The 17,266-nt window shown below is 35.3% G+C and overlaps 2 protein-coding genes and 2 non-coding genes across 4 annotated transcripts; 2 read left to right on the forward strand and 2 right to left on the reverse strand.

Annotated features, from left to right (window-relative positions):
* Positions 1–503: 503 nt before the first annotated feature.
* Positions 504–9,317, reverse strand: LOC105951087 (Calcium-binding EF hand family protein). The gene is made up of 13 exons (XM_088815349.1): positions 8,645–9,317; positions 6,672–8,058; positions 5,643–5,858; positions 5,327–5,554; positions 4,816–4,886; positions 4,399–4,470; positions 4,197–4,295; positions 3,689–3,760; positions 3,471–3,585; positions 2,517–2,585; positions 2,127–2,412; positions 1,964–2,039; positions 504–1,294 (listed from the first exon to the last, which is right to left on the reverse strand). Exons 1-13 carry the CDS (start codon positions 8,786–8,788, stop codon positions 890–892), a joined length of 3,240 nt encoding a protein of 1,079 aa, XP_088671475.1. The 5' UTR covers positions 8,789–9,317; the 3' UTR covers positions 504–889.
* A 2,735-nt stretch (positions 9,318–12,052) lies between these two features.
* Positions 12,053–12,124, forward strand: TRNAQ-CUG (transfer RNA glutamine (anticodon CUG)). The gene has a single exon. It is a non-coding gene; the product is annotated as a tRNA-Gln (tRNA).
* Positions 12,125–12,171: 47 nt separating this feature from the next.
* Positions 12,172–16,208, reverse strand: LOC105951067 (Pentatricopeptide repeat (PPR) superfamily protein). Its single transcript, XM_088815350.1, has 3 exons — positions 14,458–16,208; positions 13,944–14,033; positions 12,172–12,734 (listed from the first exon to the last, which is right to left on the reverse strand). Exon 1 carries the CDS (start codon positions 16,188–16,190, stop codon positions 14,535–14,537), a length of 1,656 nt encoding a protein of 551 aa, XP_088671476.1. The 5' UTR covers positions 16,191–16,208; the 3' UTR covers positions 12,172–12,734; positions 13,944–14,033; positions 14,458–14,534.
* TRNAQ-CUG (transfer RNA glutamine (anticodon CUG)) lies at positions 13,347–13,418 on the forward strand. Its single transcript has one exon. It is a non-coding gene; the product is annotated as a tRNA-Gln (tRNA).
* Positions 16,209–17,266: the final 1,058 nt, after the last annotated feature.

Here is a 17,266-nt window from a genome sequence, read left to right on the forward strand (position 1 = left end):
TTTGAATATCAAATTTTCAAATATTTTTATTGTTTTCCTAATTATTACATGATTTAAATGTTGCAAATTGATAGTTGATTTGTTTTCAATATGTATTGTATGAAAATATATAAATAAAAACTTACATATGTTTATATAGCATATTTATAAATACACCCCATACTTTTAATATTTACACATTTCCCTAAGGTTCCGTATTCCCGTTTTTTGGACATGCCGTTTCCCCATGTCCACTTCCCCGTATCACTGTTTCCATGTTCGTGCTGCTAGATCACTAGTAGTTTTGGAAAAGATTTTATTGTTCTATAAGACTCAGCTTCACTAATTTATTCCAACAAACAGTAAGAAATATTAAAATAATTTTTGTTTGTAATTTAATTGATGAATCAAATCAATTTTTGAATAAACTCAAAAAGCATAAATTCATTAGGAGATAAAAATTGGAAGAATTTCATAACCTTAACAAACATTGCTTCCAGATTGTTTTGTCCAATCAAACCTCCTTTATCCAAAAAAAATAGAATACATGAATATGAAATATCATTACAAAGTTTACATACTGAATGTTTGCTGTCAATAACACACTAGCCAATATATTTCTTACACCAATTCACACTGCCAACCCACCCCCCCCCCCCCCCCCCCCCCCCCCCCAAAAAAAATAAAAATAAAACAGAAAACCAATACCAGAAAATTAAAAAAAATAATTGAAAAAAAAATTAATAAAGAAAATGCCTTTTTTTCTCCGGTAGATTCTGATTTTCATTTTCGATTTTTAGTGTATGCTTCAGTCTACAATCTTCAGTGGCACAGATACATCAAAACACTCTGATTTGAGTTCTCAAGGGTATACAATCTCCCAAAGCAATTTAAATCACACTCTGAATTCTCAAAACTTCTTTTCTTGATTTTCCGACGAGACCTTAAACGGACCAGTGGAGCCAAACGGGTCCGAGTCGTCAAACGAGTAGTTGCTGCTGTGACCAAATCCACTTGTGCTACTCATCGAATCGAATCGAGTGAGGTTGCTCTCTCTATAGGGTTGAGAGCCACCGTCGTTTGCACTGAACGAATCAAACCTCGAAAAGCTGTTGTCAAAGAGGTGATCTCTCGATTCGATGCTGTTTCTTGGAGAATATTCTTCGGCCCTCGAAAGTGGGGTTCCAGGAATAGACTCTTCAAAGGTATACGGGCTGTTCTTTGTATGAGGGGAACCACTTCTTTCTGGGCTTGCACCAAAATCATTGTGGGATTCGTAGAAATATTTATCTTCGTGCTTTGTATGATCCGAATCCTGATTGTGAGATAGTGATAATGGTGAGGTGTAAGTATAGCTTTAGGTATCGAAAGTGTGTAGATATATAACACAGAATTAGCTTATCAAAAGCATAGTTCATAAACATAATAAGAGCAGACAATTAAGGGGTATTTGCAAAAGATTATGTAAAAGCAGAAGTTGGAAACAATTACTTATTTTTTGAAGTTATGGTTATGGGTGTTTGCAAATGTCGTTAAAAATCAAATTTACGCAGTTAATTTGTAAGTTGATGTGTTTGCAAAACAAAATTTAAGTTGCAGCTTATTGTGGTAAATGTCCTCAATAATTGAATTGAAATGTCTTTAGGCCCAAAAGCTGATGCAGAGATGTTTTTGGAATTATGGCTTAAAACATCTTATTTTAAGATAATCAAAAGCAAAAGCAATAACTACATTTGCAACAACTTAAAAACTGGTTAATAACCGAAAAAGCTCATAATCACTTTTTCAAAAGCTTTTGCCAACACCACCTAATAAGAGCAAGTGCAAGAAGCCAAAGTCCCTTTTTAGCAAATTAAAATTGATCACATGCAGACTTGACATATCTCGTGCAGTTTATTCAACCATACTACGCGATAAATTTGATAAAAGAATGTTGGTCCCATGATAAACATAATAAGAGCAAACATGCCACATAACTACTTACTTTAGCATTAAAGCCCCAGACTGAATCAACGTCGTCGTTGTTGTCATAATTACCCCAACTAGGTTCATCAAAGCTTCTGCACAGCAAGGGAAATAAAATATTAAAAAACAAAAGGAAAAAATGAAACAAAAAAAAAAAAAAAAAGAAAGAAGAAGACCAATACCTGTGAGTTTCAGTATCTCCGTCGGAGCTTTTCCTGAAATGATCCTCTGGATTTTCTCGAGGTGGGCTTTCAAATGTTTGCCTCACAGGACTTTCTCGTGGGCTTTTTGATTCATCTGCACTGTACACAGATTCGGCATCAAAGGAACCAACATTAAATAGATCTTCCGTAGCGGCTGCATTCACCACTGAGTCAGGGGAAAAGCTACGAGTTGGGGAAGAACTTTCTATCTGAGCCGAATTCGGCTTGCCATTTTCAGGAGGAGCAACAACATCAAAAGAAAATCCTGTAAAAATAGATTACACATGTCGTCACATGATTGGAGTTAAAACCGCAGGTTAAAAATGTCTATTTATTGACAACAATCGAAAAAATGAGATGACATGAAACCTTCATCTTCAAACTTGTCCCAGTCTTCATCCCATATTGCTGCTACCTCGGGGATTCCAGGACGCCAACCTTAAAGGAAATGAATAATGAATCAGAATGATTCTTTCAAATTCGATATGATAAATATCGATAAAACACTTAGATCAGGTAGTTTTGAATTCGACCATGTCAGATAAAATAAATCAGATAGTTTGACTAATTTATTGTACATTAGATGATGTGGTTTTTCCAGAATATAAATTGGTCATGGGTTCGTGTACAAAATCCTACACGAGACCTAATCGATTTTCCGCTTTCTGAATTTATTCTTCTTTCTGAAAATAAAGAAAGGCCTTCCCAATCTAGGTTGGTGTATCCTGATTTCTAACAAATTCACTTAAGAAATCAACAATTTCTGTTAATAATGGATTTTTAGAGAAAAAAAAATAAAAATAAAAAATCTGTTCAAATTCTTGGTAATCAGTATCCGGAAGAAGAATACCATGAATTTGATCTATCCCAAATTTCCCTATGATATTTTCTATCAAAGTTTTTTTTAGGATTAAAGCTGAAGTGTTTTTGTAAAAAAAAAAATTCCGATATGATCCGTTGATGAAAGGATCATACCTTTTGAGTAAGTATTCCTTTGTAGAATCATCATTACACAATTGAGTTATTGTTTTGAGTATATTCAACGAAATAGACTCTTTGTCTAAAGCTTCAATTCGGTTTAGAAACTCGTTGTTGAAACTTTTTTCTTTTTTGTTTATTGGTATAAACCCAAGGGTTGTATAGTTCATTAGATGAAGATTTTTCAAGCGTAAGGGGGGATATCTTTCTAAGAATAAATCACTTAGATAGTTAACATGCAGGGGGGTCAAAGATAGCAACCTTAACAAAATAAAGTCACATAATTGAATTGGCCAATGAGTAGGTAAAATCAAATGCAAAAACGGGCAAGAGTTACAGAATTACCAGGAGGAAGTTCAATCATTGCAGCTGACTTCATCTCTAGATCATGTTTCTTGCATCGATCGGTCAATCCCTTCAATAGGTCCTCAAGATCCGATTGTATACGATCAGCACGCACCTAAACAAACCAAGAACGCATTGGAGTTAAAAAAAAAATATATGCATATTCAAAGAAAAGGCTTATAAAACTGAAATGCATCCCATTATAGTTGGGTACTCACCTGAAGAATACCATCTGCACTTCCACCTTGTTCCATTTTAATGATTGCTTGATGCAACTCCATCTTTCTCTCCTAGAAAATGTGATACATTGCTTTCTGAATCAGTTAAATGGTGATTGAAGTGCAGCAGAAGGAATGAAAGGTAAAATGGCTGACCATATCTTTGTGCACAAAATTCATTTTTCAAAAACAATTCATGTGATTGAATTAATACTTGCAACTCAATTGAGATGCATATTTTAAATTGGGGAAATTTGTAATTATCATTTCTAATCTTATTTTATGACAAGCAAATCAAGAAGGGAGAATTAAATCTTTCGAATAGGAAATGCAAAAGGAACACCAATCATCATTCATCACCAAACCACAAATACTCTAGACCTAAGACATTGAACCAAATGCCCGTTAATAAGATCCCAAATTTAAAGATTTAACACTCCGTCATAAGTCAGTCAAGCAAACAAGTTGACAAAGTCAAGAAGGGTAGTAGGATGCATGTGAAAGTCACCTGAACTTCACGAAAGGAAGCCTCTTCAATAGTTAATTTAGAATGAACTTCTGCAACTTGCTTGTATTTCTCTTGATATTTCTTCTCAAGCAACTCGGCCTGGAAATTAAGAGGAATTTTCTTAAAAAAATAATGAAAAATATACACCCACATAAACAAGAAGTTTAGAGCACTAGCATGTATCTCAAATTTCAAACTATACCTCAGTTTTGTCGGCTCTCGCCCTTTCTGTAATTTCATTGAGCCGATTATCACATCTACTTTTATACAAAACCTGAAAGGAAATTTTGATAAAGAATGTAAGATAAGTTTATGTGTATATATATATATATATATATATATATATATATACATGTAAATTATGCAAATAAACCATTTCGTAAAAAAGGGATGAAAAAATTTAGGGATTTTGGTATAGGATTTGGAAGACAAGTTCTAAAATAAACTATGCAGGATAATCATTTGAGAGAGCAGGGAAGAAAAGGTTTGGGAATTATAACCAAACGTAGAGGGTTAAAGAGGAAATTAACCCCAAGTCAACGTTTATCAGTTGTAGGCAATGCATGAGTCCACAATGATGGTAAATAAGAAACAGATACACAAGAGTACAGTAGCTCACAAGGTCTTGCATTTTCGTTCGGTAGAATTCAAGCTTCTCTCTGGAATCCAAAATCTCCTTCTCCTTGTTGTCTACCTGGCATGATCAAAATTAGTGCGTCAAATTAACTCTTACAAAAGCCTCTTGTTCAAGAACATGCAAGAGATAGGGGTTAAATCTAATGCTTGTCCATTGTCCGATCAAACCAAGAACCAAAACCACATTAGCTATAACCTCATGTTGCCAAAAAAGAGAAAATTGTTTTTTGAGGTGTCGATGATTATAAAGTCATCAAGAACAAATAAAACATCATGCTCTCTGACATCCTTACTCAAGGTAAGTCATTCTTGATCAAATTATTATAAACTTTTGCCAATTCTGAGAAAAAATATTACCAAAGAAACTTCTCCTGCGTAGGAATTATTTTTCAAATAAGTACTATCCTAAGTTTGAGCGTTATAATTATGCAAGCATGCTATAACTTAGTCTAAAGTTAATAGATAACAAGACAAATATGTGTAAATGGAAATACCTACCTTTTCATTGGTTCCTGCTGCCTCCCGACCCTCAACTTCCAAAGAATTCTCCTCCCCATTGCTGACCTGACTGGGGTGGGAATTCTCTATCATAGGACCTCGGCCATTGTTCTGCTTGAATTGCATCGACCCATCAGCGTGATAAACTATTGGCTGCAATGGGGGCCGTAAACCAACAGGTGTAACAGGCTGGGCACCATGCAAGCCTTGCGGCGGTCTTAAGCCTAAATGTCAAGAGAAGAATAAGTATTATGGAACCAAATAAGAACGATGATAATTGAAATGAAAAATCAGCAAAGTCAAATTCAGTACCAGTAGATTGGCCCCAACCCGTGTTTCCATAAGCTGAAGGTGGACCTGCCAAAGACAGCAGAGTTTCATCGAGCATTACACTGTTGGGCAGTGAGGGTGGAAGTTGGCGTCCTTCCCTGTATCGCTCCATTAAATAGAGTGCAATGCAAAACTCCCTCAAAGAGAGCATGCTATCACTATCTTGATCGGATAATTCCCATACCTGCTTTAATACCTCTGGAAATTGTCACCAAAACTATTGTTAGTATCCAAGACTCTGAAAGGTTTTTGATTAATTGGGAAAAGAAAAAGTGATTATGCAGATGCATAGGTGATAATATACTTTTACTCCCTAATGGGACAGCTAAAAATCTATACAGACGATTTGATACAGATCAATGTATTTGGAGAAAATAGTTTGCCCACAGACAATTACGTCAACTTAGACTCCTCAAATAGATTAACTTAATAATAAGCTTCACAGCTCCAAATGTCAAGCAGTGACTGTGACAGCACATGTATAATGAAAAAAAATAGCAAGCAGTTCTAGACTAGAAGAATAATGGCAAGAAGGTGCTTCATGAAATAGCGAATGTGTTTACAAAGCAGAACAAAGGGATTCATAAGATTTCCATTACCTAAGGGGCAAAAAAAGAGATAACTGGTACTTATATAAATGTTTTCCGTATTGTTCAGTTGATTTTGATCTTCGGGATGATGTCATAAATTCATGAAGGAATGATAACTAATTGGACTGAGTATGACATCACAAAGCAAACCTCCAAATGGACTGTCAAAGAGGAATAACCTAAACCACAATTCAATTTTAACAGTTCAAAAGTCTTAACTTGAGATGATTCAAAGGTAGACAAGTTGACATCAACACATGCAGTTCAACGTAATCCAAAAACCAGAAAACGTACACTGTGTAAAGTGTCTATGCATGTAAGTTCAATAAGCACTCTAAATAACTAAAACAAACACGGAATGATCGATGAATAAACAAAAGTTTCAACCATAAGAACTGAAAATAGCTACAACATGTTGTACCTAGTGGTAGTCTCCAACTCAAGAACAGGTTACGTGCCTGAACACCAGTGATTTTCCCATCTCTATCAGTGTCTACTTCCACAAAAACTTTTGCATACTTTTGAATGCCAGCACGTGTCATTTTTGGCCATGCAACCTGAGGCGGCTCAGATACTGAATTCCCAACACCAGTTTGTACTCCGGCTGACAAGACGGAAGAACTAGTTGGAGTTGGAGCCTGCTGAGTAGATTTAGGGAGAGACGGTGTCTGTGCAACCTGAACCCCGCTAGATGGTTTCATAAGAGTGCTTCCGAAAACCTCAAAAGGGTCAGGCTTCGCCGAGGGCTGGGGACTTGAAGCAACAGGAACAATGGCTGAAGAGGTAGGCAAACTGCTCATTGGTTGTTGTGATGCAGAGGAAACTTTCTGGGAGGGAGATTGATTGGTGGAGAACACATCTCCTGTAATCATGGAATTTGTCGCAGGCCCATTTCCTGAACTAACTAGTCCTTTAGGATTCTTGACAGCTGTCGAAGAAAAGGTTGAAAATGGATCTTGGGGATTTGGAGCAACTGGCGAAATGGAGGGACTAGCTCCTCTGTTTAAGACTTGTGTTACAGGTCCAGTGGGAGCTGAAACACTTCTTCCACCAAGCCAATCATCATTTGGGTTTTGAAGACCAGGACCCCCCGAAATATTTGTAGTAGTCATAGCAGCCTGAGGTGGACGTGATGCAATACCTGTAGGCATTGATTGAGGCGGTCTCATCTGATTAACTTGAGAAGGGAAAAACTGTTGGTTCATATTTGTGCTTGAAGGTTGCAAATGTACAAATTGCTGGTTCGTATTTGTGCTTGAAGGTTGCAACGGTTGGCCAAATTGCTGGTTCATATTCGTGCTTGAAGGTTGCGACGGTTGTCCAAATTGCTGGTTCATATTCATGTTTGACGGTTGCAACTGTTGTCCAAATTGCTGGTTCATTCCAGTAGATGAAGGCATCGGTCTAAACTGTTGGTTCATTCCTGTAGATGAAGGGATTGGTCTAAATTGTTGATTCATTCCTGTAGTTGAAGGCATATTTCCAAACTGCGGATTGACCCCCGTTATAGAAGGAGAAGGCCCTCTCAACCCAAAACTTTGAGGAGATGGCTGGGCATTTGCACCCACCTGTGGTAAAGGTGGTGGCACAGGTGTGGCAGCTACTGTGTTTGGCGGCAGCACAGGCGCGCCAGCTGTATTTATTTGTGGGGGTGGGATTTTGGATGAAGCAGGACCAAATAGAGCAGCCTTGACAATATCTGCTGTCAATTCTCGTTTGCTTTGAGCCACTGTAACAAGTTTAAGAGCATTATAAAACTCAGGACGATTGAGGAAGCCAATCTTATTCTGATCGACATGCGCCCATATCTGCAACAAACCAAACATTCAATAAACATCCGAACTATACTTTCATCAACAAAACTAACATCTGCATTTCACAGACACTAAGATCGCCCAAAGAAGAATGAACTCATCGAGAAGAATAACGATCGTTATTTCCATCCAAAGCAGAAAGGAGATAAATAAACACAACGCCCCGTTTCGTGACAAGGAGTCGAAAATCGTTTAGAATAGTTTAATTATAAGTAAAGATCATGGTTGTAACAATCAAGGGCATTCATTCCATGTCTCGGTAAAATCTATGTAAGACAGCTACAAGTTTCTTGATCACAATTGTCATTAGAGCAAATGGTATCATACATTTTACCATCTCTAACTTCAAAAATCAGTAATTCTATTAACTTCACACCAGTCTTACTAAAACCCTCATACATTTTCTTCAATACTAAGCAAACACATTTCAAACTTCAAAAAAAAAAAAATCTACACATGTAGACAGCTCAAAATTCACTAATTCAACGGATTCCTTAAATTGATTCATGGAATTAAAACCATAAAGAAATAGATCCAAAAATTATGCTAAGGGATTAGGAGGAAGAAAAAAAAAATTGACCTGCGCAAGCACTTGTCTGGGTAAATTAGATCCCAGCAAGAAATTAACAGCTTCAGCTCCACTGATTTTGCCGTCACGATCCACATCCGCCCTCTGGAAATACTCCTCGAATTTCTCCAGATTTACACCCCCTGCCCCCGCCATTTTGTTTTACCCTATTCTCTCAAACCCTCAGATCACAGCATCATCACTCCGTCAAAATCACGTCGCAATACCCTAAAACACACTCTTAATTTTTCAATACAATCCACGTAACCATAACTGAAATTTCGCACAGAAAACGAATAAATTGCTGGGGAAAATGATGATTATAATCTTCGATCGATTAAAAAAATTTAAAAAAATTGAGATTTCAGATTTCAGGAGAGGTGTCGAGTACAACGAACAAACAACAACTTGCAATTTTATGCTATGATTTTCCCTCTGTTATCTGTAGAGAGAGAAAGAACAGAGAAGATTTTGATTTCTGGTTTGGTTTTTTAATTTCCCCAATTGAAAAAGAAGTGCTGACAATAGCAAGGAGAGTGTAGATGTACGCTTTTGTGGTAACTAATGAATTGTTCGTCATTTCAACTGCGCGTTTTTGAAAATTTTCGGTAAATTACGGCCGCCCCTGATGTAATGTTATATTACGAAAAAAACTCATTATGTTTGGATAATTATAACAAACCCTCTCAACTATGAATTTTCTTATACGTTCACCCTTTAAAGTGTCAGATTCCACTGAATTTTCTGGAATTCCATGGAATCTTATCTAGTTTTTACTCGTTTTGTGCGAAAATGCAGTTTCTGATACACCACAGATTTGTAAGCCAAGAGATACGTATTATGATCATCTTATTGCAAAATGTGAAGCTTGAATGGGGTAAACGGGGTTTTTGGCACTTTGCACCCTTAAATTGCAAAATTGGCAGATTGCACCCTTTAATCATAAATTGTTTGGCACTTTGCACCCCAAATCACTTTTGGCTTAGAAAAATTACCTGCAACTTGTTGAAAACCTGAAAGATGGGCAAATTCGCAATTCTCTAATTATTTATCCTCTTCCCCCAATTCTTAATCACCGTTCCACCATTTTTATCTTTCATCCTTCCAATCAAAAAATCCTAAAATCTTTTTAGCCCTTTCTTTCAATGGTAAAATCGGTATAAATACTGAACAATAATAGTAAATCACTTTTTTTTCTTTTGAGTATGAAAAATAATATAACTGGTAATTTTAGGCCGAGCCCTCAATATTTTTTTTAATAGTCAAATTCAAAATGAGGCTACTGAGAATTTTATTTGGTGGTAGAAAGGTGGTGCCTATTAGTTTCATGATGGGAAGATTTTTGTGCTCTCATTAAATAGTTTGGATCTGCAAAATTATTAGAAAAAAAATAAATAGCGTTGCCATGGAATGAAACTTGATTTTCTGAAGGTGTGTTATCGGACTCTTGTCTATATATTCCGGCCCGACCATTCTTGAGTTTTAATTCAGAATTGACATATTATGGCAAATAGAAACGGCTAAGAAGAATTTAAGAATTTTTTATTAATAGGACGAAATATAAAAATGGTGGAACGATGATTAAGAATTGGGGTAAGATGATAGATGATTATAGAATTGCGAATTTGCCCATCTTTCAGGTTTTCAACAAGTTGCAGGTAATTTTTCTAAGCTAAAACTGATTTGGGGTGCAAAGTGCCAAACAATTTATGTTTAAAGGGTGCAATCTGCCAATTTTGCAATTTAAGGGTGCAAAGTGCCAAAATGATGTAATTCAAGGGTGCAAAGTGCCAAAAACCCGGGTAAACGGGTGTAAATTGGAGAATATTTCACATAATATAGAAGATTCCACTGAATTTGACAGTACAAAGATGGACGTGTAAAAAGATTCATAGTTAGGGGTGATTGTAATTGCCCAGACATGAGGTGTTTTTCGTAATTTAACCGTACCTCTGGGGTGCCGTAATTTACCCTTAATTGAAATTACTTGGGCAGTGTTTGGTAGCATTTGTATTTTATTTTGACCGTCGAATCCTTTTATTTTCGTTCTTTTTGGGTTAAAAAGTAATTTAATTGTTGTTTAATCAATTTAAATAAACCTATAATGAATGGATTAAAGCGAGAAGAAATCAGTAAACGTAGTGCAGTAATAAATGTTACAAGGAGAAGAGTAATTGAAAAAATACAGTTTTCATCTCTCAAGTTTGTACCAATTATACATTCGGTCCCTCATGTTTCAAAAATGCAGTATTTTTAGTTTTTTTCGTCAATTTTCTGCTAAAACTAACGGAATCTAGTGTGTAACCATCACTGCCTTAACTGACGGACTAACGATAAATTAACAAAAATGACCAGAAGTATTAAATTATTGAAACATGAGGGACCAAATATATATTTTCTTACTTGGAGGTCAAATGTGAAATCGCTACAAATTTAAGAGATGAGAAACTATAATTTTGCCAAATAATAATTCATTGAGAATGATTGCACTATTACAAGAAGAATAATAATTTGAATTAAGAACAGTGGTAATGTTACAAAAAATAATAAGATAACTCAATTATTCGAATTGAAACGGCTCCTTTGTATTCGCTACACGTATATCAACCTCTGTATCCATACATTCAAATTTAGAAAATTCCACTAGGAATGGATTGATGTATGTGATTGAGTCGAACCAGATCGAACCGAATTCCATCGAATGCTTCTTTTCTACGTTTCTTTTGCAAAGAACCATAGTCAACTTCTGATTGAAACTTGTGATTAGTCTATACTTGATTTCATTAAAATTAAAGAAAAAATAATAAAAAATATATATATAATTAAGGACTAACGAATTTTATCATACATGACTTTGCATTTTATTTGGAATATATTTGAATGGGAGCTTGACTTTGTTAAAATATTAGGAAGAAGGAAATCTTACAAGCATTGCCAATATAACTTATAAAAGAATGTAAGAGAATTTTGCGATAGATATTGGTCAAAGAGATGTGGTGAATTGGTGAAGAAATCAAGGAATATGTGTGTAGTTATTGAGTTTTAATTAAAGTATTAAATAAAAAAAATGATCCACTGGAACTGGCTTACGAGTTTATGTTAGAGTAGGTGGCCTGCAAGCTAACTTTTGATTGCGATTTTACTTTACTTATATAAGACAATCTATTTCACATTAATAAAAATTAAAAACTTATTTGGCAGACAATGTTTGGAATGATTTTGGGAGTTATTTTAATTTTATTTTAGATAAATATGTTTTTAGAGAATAATTTAAGAATGAAAGTAATATTTGTTTATAATATGTGCTTGTGTCGATAAATAGTTGACTTGGTTGCAAGCTTCTTTGCAATAAATATATATAAACCAGCCTTTATAGATTATGAAATAAATCAATATATATAGTTGATTTACACCAAAAGTGGTCCCATGGTCTAGTGGTCAGGACATTGGACTCTGAATCCAGTAACCCGAGTTCAAGTCTCGGTGGGACCTAAATGTGTAATCTTTTTTTTTATACACAGAAGAAATTCAAAAATAGATTTGAAAAGCATAAGTTTATATATTTTAGATTTGATGTTAGATCAAAAGACATAGAACCCCCACTATGTGTTGGAAAACTTGCACGAAATCTCGTTTTTCGTTAATTATTAATAAAGGCGATTTCATGCATAAATCTGAAGAACAAAACGGATTACAAGAGATGTGCCTTCGGAATGGAGCAACATTAGTCGGGATAATATCCCCCGCAGCCCGGCAGCAGATAAAGATCTTGACTTTCGGTGGAACATGCAGATGCCAAAGAAACTTCCAAAACTCTTCTGTCTTCGCTCATCGAGGAATTCCCTGAATCTTGATTTCCACAGTCAGTTACGTGGCGGTGCATGATGTTGTGGTAGCAAGACTTGACTGTGAAATCGCCGGAACGGAAATAGTGCCGCCACACCAGCCAGTCCTTGGCGTGAGTGCTGCTGATGGGAGTCGTGAGAATTCTCTTCCGGTCAACCGGCCAGAACGGAGTATCGAGAAGCTCCAAGTTCCACGTGCGCGAGTCAGGCATTATAAGATCGGAGACCTTGTCCGGAACATTTCAATGTAAGGGGACCTGAGATACATAAGGATAAAACCGTCAACTCATTTATTACAAATGACCATCAACGAATGCATTTTCGATGACCAAAATAGCTATCCAAGATAATAATACACACAGTGGAACTATTACTTTGACACAAGGGATTACTTTAACGAATGCTTATGTGGCATTAGGATTAGCTAATCCTCCTAAAGCCACATAAGCATCCGTAATCCGTCAAGCCATAATCCATATCGAGTTCAAGTACTGCAAATCAGGACACCATGTTTAAAGGGGAATACGGGAAAATGCTAAAGTAGATACACGATCATTGAATTCATCTCGTAACAGAAGTTGCAACTTTTCACAAGTATTAGGAAACAAATTCAAATATTTTGCATCCACAATAACCCTTTTCTGCACTCGTCTTAAGCAAGATATGAGCATTTGTGTTATATTGAAATCGATAATGGATTACGGATTTACAGATGCTTATGTGGCATCGGGAGTAGCTATGATCATACGAAGATGCAACCGTCGAACAGGTCCTACGGCTATACCTGTCTATAAACAAGCCTTCATCAGTTACGAAATAAATGAAGGCAATGAATTATTACATATAGATTCTTGAATTGTGCCAAAAGTGGTCCCATGGTCTAGTGGTCAGGACATTGGACTCTGAATCCAGTAACCCGAGTTCAAGTCTCGGTGGGACCTTATTATCTAATCTTTTTTATGATTATTTTCTATTTTTTTCAACAAAATCTCTACTGTTTTTTTTTTATTTAATACATATAAATATATACATAAAAAAAAAAAAATCCAAGAATAGTTTCCATAAACTGCAAACTAACTCCATTCAATAATTATTTTTCCCTTCTCTCCTACCGGTCTTGTAGATGCTACACGTGGTAAAATACAACGGGTAATGTTTACTATAGTATATATATATATAAGCAGTGATTTATTATCTCAAAATCAATATCATTACCGTTTTTGGAACTAGTTTCATTCTATAATATCAATATAACTTACGAAACAATCAACAGTTATATAAAGAAAGATAGACCATAAGTTTAATATAGCTTCCTTCTATCCGAAAGCTAAGTGCAGATCGACTCATCAAATTATTATTAAAACCCCCATCTATTTTTCTCCGTTTGTTTTGATATAATTTCACGTTTACAAATATTCTAGATTTCGTCATCAATCTCAAACAACAAGATGAAGTACGACGCTTACCCTACTCAGATGGTTTCGGCAGATGGCACTTTGAAAGTGATTATATTTGAAGACCAAGTACGGTAATATAGACAGTGATCGCATTTTGACCTGCAAAATTTTTGGAAAGATATCATTAGCCTTGGCTGAACAACATAATGTTTTGAGAAATAAATAAAACATTTGCACTTCGGCTCAAGCTGGACGCATATAAAAATACTAGATTAAAATTTCATAGAACGAAAAGTCTCGAATATTATTCATCTTCTATTCACATTTCAGCTTCGAAAACATGTTCAAAGTATTACTTCAAAGTAGAAACTAACTAAAGAAAATCCCCTTATGAAAGGGTCGATACTAAACACCAGTCAGCATTCGCACAGACCATTATGCATACATGAAAGTAATAGTCGACCGCACAAAAGAAAAGGACCCAGAAATTAAACACCACAAAAAAAATTTGAGAAAAAAAAAAATCACAATTTCTAACTACATTATGAAAGGCCAACTTACATGACCAGAATTATAGTTTTACCTTGCAGCATCAACGCAATTAAATTCATCAAGAACTTTGATCTTACGAGCCACAACCAACCGACATTGAGAAAAGTTCTAGAAGTGCCATCCTTTTGCTCTCCAGTATCTTTGTGCATTTTCATTAACACGAGCCTTTCTCAACTTCAGAAATAACTTGTACGCCACCTCGACTTTATTTGAATCCATCAACATGTTATTAAGTTTGCTGCAAATAATCTTTCCAGGGTAAAAACCTTTACGTATACATTCCTCCATAACTTTGACAGCTGTTTCAAGCTTCCCCGTGTTACAGAGACCATTTATTATATACTCATAAACCTGCATATCAGAAGAATAACCACTCTCCTGCATTTCGTCCAATATATTCAGCAACATCCCGAATTTGCCAAACCTAGACAACCTACTTAGCAATAGTTTATAGGCAGTGAACGATATTCTACATCCAGCTTTTCTCGCCTTCTTATAAACCATCAGCGCAGCATAAGGCGGACCATAGCTACACAAAGGTTCAATAAAACCAGTCAAAATTCCCGTGGACGGAATTACCCCTCGACCTAGCATCTCATCCAACATCCCAATAGCATCCGAAACTCTTCTACTCTTAAGAAAATACACTATGAATCTAGTGTAAGTGTCGATATTTGGCTCGAAACAATTACTCAGCATTTCCTCGTAGTATTTTAAAGCCCCGTTAATATCACCACTAGCAATACAATTAAAAATCATAGCATTGTAAACCCCACCACTCAGCCCACTCCCCTTTTCCTCCAAGTACTTAAAAATCTTAACAGCGTCGTCAATTTTACCAGCTCTCCCAAAACCCTCGATTACATAACTATAAGTAACACAATCGGGCTCGACTCCCTCGTCCACCATCACCTTCAAATACTTCTCGATTTCAGAAATTGCACCGATCTTCGACCAACCGCCGATAATGATATTATACATCGCACAATCACATTGCACCTTATCTCTCATTTTATTGAACAACAAACATGCAGTGGCCACGTACGAACGCTGAGACAGACATTTTAAAGCGACGCTAAACGTTTCCTCGTTAAATACCAATCCGTACTTGTCCAATTCTCCGAAAAATTTAGTAGCTTTAGAAACCTGGCGAGCTCGAACATAACTATCCATGAAAATGAAAAGAGTCTCCGAATTAGGGCACATTCCTTCATCCCTCATATCTTTCAACATTCCCATCATATGCACAAAGAATTTCCTCCTACCTAATGCTTTAAGTACTACATGGTAAGAATCAATACCTTTCGACAAATCCGGCTGCTCAATCGCCCAATTGAAGAACGCCACCATCGATTTACCACATAAGTTACCTCTGTTCAGTACTTTAGCAAATACGTCGTCGTTTAATTCAACGCCGACGCCGCTCAGTGCGCGGTGAATTGCGGTTTCGCCGCTAAATCTCTGCAAAAAAACTCCGCGGAGTTTATCCTCTGGCGGAAGAAAATCATCGACGGCGGCGCTGATTTCCAATTGCCTGGGCGGTGGATTTACGGCGGCGGCGGCGGGGTTAGAAATCGATGTGGTGAAAATGTCGGAGAGCTGGCTCAGTATACGGGACTCGTCGCCATTGGAGTGATTCTTGTATGTGGGATTCAGATCAATTTCTAGGGTTGAAAAAGCAATTGCGGAAACAGAAGAACGACGATAGTTCATCAACAGTGATCTGTAGATGAAGGATTTTGCTGAAAATCCTTTGAGAAACATTTTCCAAACCAACTTTTGTGCTCGGAAATTGAAACCTTAAAAAAGAAAGGGCATGTTTGTTTCTATTTCCAAATTGACTTTTAAGTTTTATACTATACATAAAACCGGGATGATGTTTGTTTGAGACTTTTCACTTGAAAATTCCTATTTTTCTTAAAACAATTTCCAATAGAAATACACTATTCATACTTTTCCCACTTTTCAAACCTATAATAATACCTACTAACATATTTCTCTCTCCTCCACTTTTTTCCCATCTCATCAATAATAATAATAATATGAATATTATTAATATTAGTATTATTAATAATAATAATAATAATAATAATAATAATAATAATAATAATAATAATAATTAATAATAATAATAATAATAATAATTAATAATAATAATAATAATAATAATAATAATAATAATAATAATAATAATAATAATCATAATAATCATAATAATAATAATAATAATAATAATAATAATAATAATAATAATAATAATAATCATAATAATAATAATAATAATAATAATAATAATAATAATAATAATAATAATAATAATAATAATAATAATAATAATAATAATAATAATAATAATAATAATAATAATAATAATAATAATAATAATAATAAGGGTAAATTACAAACACCCCCTGAGGTATGGTTAAATTACAAAAACCCCCCTCTTGTTTGGATAATTACATCTACCCCCTCAACTATGATTTTTTCTTACCTTTATGTTGCCATATTCAACATAGTCATCTAGATTCCGTGAAATGTGCTTTAGTTTGTACTCTTTGTGTAAAAAATACAGTTTTCGATGCACCACAAACTGATATATACAAGCTAAAAATCACATATTATGGTCATCTTGCTTGATAATGTAGGGTTTGAATGGGATAAAACGGGTACAAAAGTGATAATATTCCATATAATCTCGAAGATTCCACTAAATTTGATGAGTTGAGGGGGGTGGTTGTAATTATCCAAACAAGAGGGGTGTTTTTGTAATTTGGTCATACCTCAGGGGGTGTTTGTAATTTACCCTAATAATAATAATAATAATAATAATAGTAATAATA

This window comes from Erythranthe guttata, chromosome 3 (assembly GCF_056151865.1).
Source record: "Erythranthe guttata isolate IM_541 chromosome 3, IM_541, whole genome shotgun sequence".
Lineage (NCBI taxonomy): Eukaryota > Viridiplantae > Streptophyta > Magnoliopsida > Lamiales > Phrymaceae > Erythranthe > Erythranthe guttata.

Coding starts and splice junctions, on each gene's coding strand:
- LOC105951087 (XM_088815349.1), bottom strand. CDS start 8,788: ATGGCGGGGGCAGGGGGTGTAAATCTGGAGAAATTCGAGGAGTATTTC. Junction 4,296..4,398: donor CGAGAGCCGACAAAACTGAG/GTATAGTTTGAA, acceptor CTTAATTTCCAG/GCCGAGTTGCTTGAGAAGAA. Junction 2,040..2,126: donor GGAGATACTGAAACTCACAG/GTATTGGTCTTC, acceptor CTTGCTGTGCAG/AAGCTTTGATGAACCTAGTT.
- LOC105951067 (XM_088815350.1), bottom strand. CDS start 16,190: ATGTTTCTCAAAGGATTTTCAGCAAAATCCTTCATCTACAGATCACTG.